At 41.4% G+C, this 1,746-nt stretch overlaps 1 protein-coding gene across 1 annotated transcript in view; it reads right to left on the bottom strand.

Moving 5' to 3' along the window:
• LOC107096136 (acidic leucine-rich nuclear phosphoprotein 32 family member B-like) overlaps window positions 1-1,746 on the bottom strand; it is a 10,524-nt gene that overhangs the window by 2,678 nt on the left and 6,100 nt on the right. The window contains exons 4-6 of the mRNA XM_015392649.1: window positions 1,054-1,240; window positions 882-976; window positions 742-808 (exon numbers count right to left, since the gene is read on the bottom strand). Of these exons, the coding sequence (XP_015248135.1) occupies window positions 742-808; window positions 882-976; window positions 1,054-1,240 (349 nt within the window). The remainder of the gene's footprint in view (window positions 1-741; window positions 809-881; window positions 977-1,053; window positions 1,241-1,746) is intronic.

Genomic DNA, 1,746 nt, shown 5'->3' with positions numbered 1-1,746 from the left:
ATAAGACAATTTACATTTAAAATAAGAAAAAAAAAAAACAATTGTAATGTCATATTTCAAGTCTATATTATCCAATTTTGTTCTAAGAGTAAAAATACTCATTCCATTGACAAATAATCTTAATTATTTGATCAAATTAAAGCTCAAAAACACTCATTTTAAGAAATTTCTACTTATTTTTAGATTTGCTGTTTTTGCAGTGTAGTTCTGGTCTCCATGTTCATATGATGAATGTACCAGACCTGTGTGAGGCGTTCAATAACTGTTGCTCTAGAAGCTACCGCTGCTTTAAACGCCTCACAGTCCTGCATGGGTCTGATTTATCCAAACTAGTTATAGGTTACAGGTTCAGTTATACCTGAACCTGTAGAGTTCAGAACCGAGACGCATAATTATCCAAATTTAAAACCAACCTGGGACCGCACACGCACAGCCTGTTAATGATGAAGTGTACACACAGCTGTTTATAAAAAGAGGCAGAAAAGAAGATTCAATTTCTAAGGTGTAGAGTTCGTAAATAAGAAAACATATATAAGTTGACTTTATGATATCCTCATTTTGTTCATTTATCCCTGTGTGCCGCACCTATGAAAGAATATGTCGTTTCTTTTCTACCTGTAGATGAAAGTTTTATACAGGTATGAAGCTGGTTGCTCTCCACTCTAAATCATTTAACCTGTGGCGGCTTCAGTGAGGCGTGTTTATGACAATAAAAAGGTAAAGGATGGCGATTGAGCTCACCGTCATCTTCCTCATCCTCCTCCTCGTCGTCTTCCTCGCTGTCTACCTCTCCATTGACGCCGCCGTCCTGCGGGAACAAAGAACGTGATGAGGAACAGCAGCAGACTCTTCTACCGCGTTTCTCCCAGTTAGAAACTGACCTCATCATCACCGCTGTCGTCCTCATCATCATCGTCCTCTTCTGCCACTACGTCTTCCTCATCTTCGTCATCCGATAATTCCTCCGACTCTCCCTCTGAGATCCAGAAACGCTCAGTTTAAAGCATTGCCCCACATTATGAATGATCAGACGTTTAGCCGCCGAACTCTTACCTTCCTCGTCTTCGTCGTCGAGGCCGTCGCCCTCGCCGTCGGAGTCAGACGCCTCGCAATCGTCCACGTCGTAGCCGTCCAGGTAGGTGAGCTGAGGGAGGAGCGTGAAGATGGAGTCCCTGTAGTCGCCCAGGTTGGTCACCTCGCAGTTGAACAGGTCCAGGCTCTTCAGCTGAGGCAACTTTTTCTGGAACGGCAACAAAAGGTTCAACCGTCTAAACATGGAGGACGACCAGGTTCTGACCTACTGGACATCAGCACCGTCACGAAGGTCAGACTCATTTCAGGACCTCCAACCCCTTATAGACGGGTGAAGCTAGTTAGCATCACAGCAGTTCCAGCAAACATGGTTTCTATATAATAAAAATGTTTATAAATCTGTCTCTGGTACGAAGGAAACCGTAACATCTGATTTTTAGATCATTAAGTTGTTAATAAACATGATCCATTTCAGAGCAAAGATGCACTGTGAGACTATATAACATGTAGCTGATAGAAAACAGTAAAATGCCCAAATCTGAATAAAGTTTTACAATGAAAATAAATACAGATTTATCAATGTTACAACTGATAATTGAGGAAGCCATGGACCTAAAGTTCCTAAAACTATTTAGAATTTTCATTTTGAATGTGATGTGAGCGGTGGATAACTTGTTGAGATCTAGGAGTTGGACTGTTGCTGTTTGTGCAAAA

The sequence above is a fragment of the Cyprinodon variegatus genome, unplaced genomic scaffold (assembly GCF_000732505.1).
Source record: "Cyprinodon variegatus isolate N-32 unplaced genomic scaffold, C_variegatus-1.0 Scaffold600, whole genome shotgun sequence".
NCBI lineage: Eukaryota > Metazoa > Chordata > Actinopteri > Cyprinodontiformes > Cyprinodontidae > Cyprinodon > Cyprinodon variegatus.
This window is presented reverse-complemented; position numbering and strand designations above follow the sequence as displayed.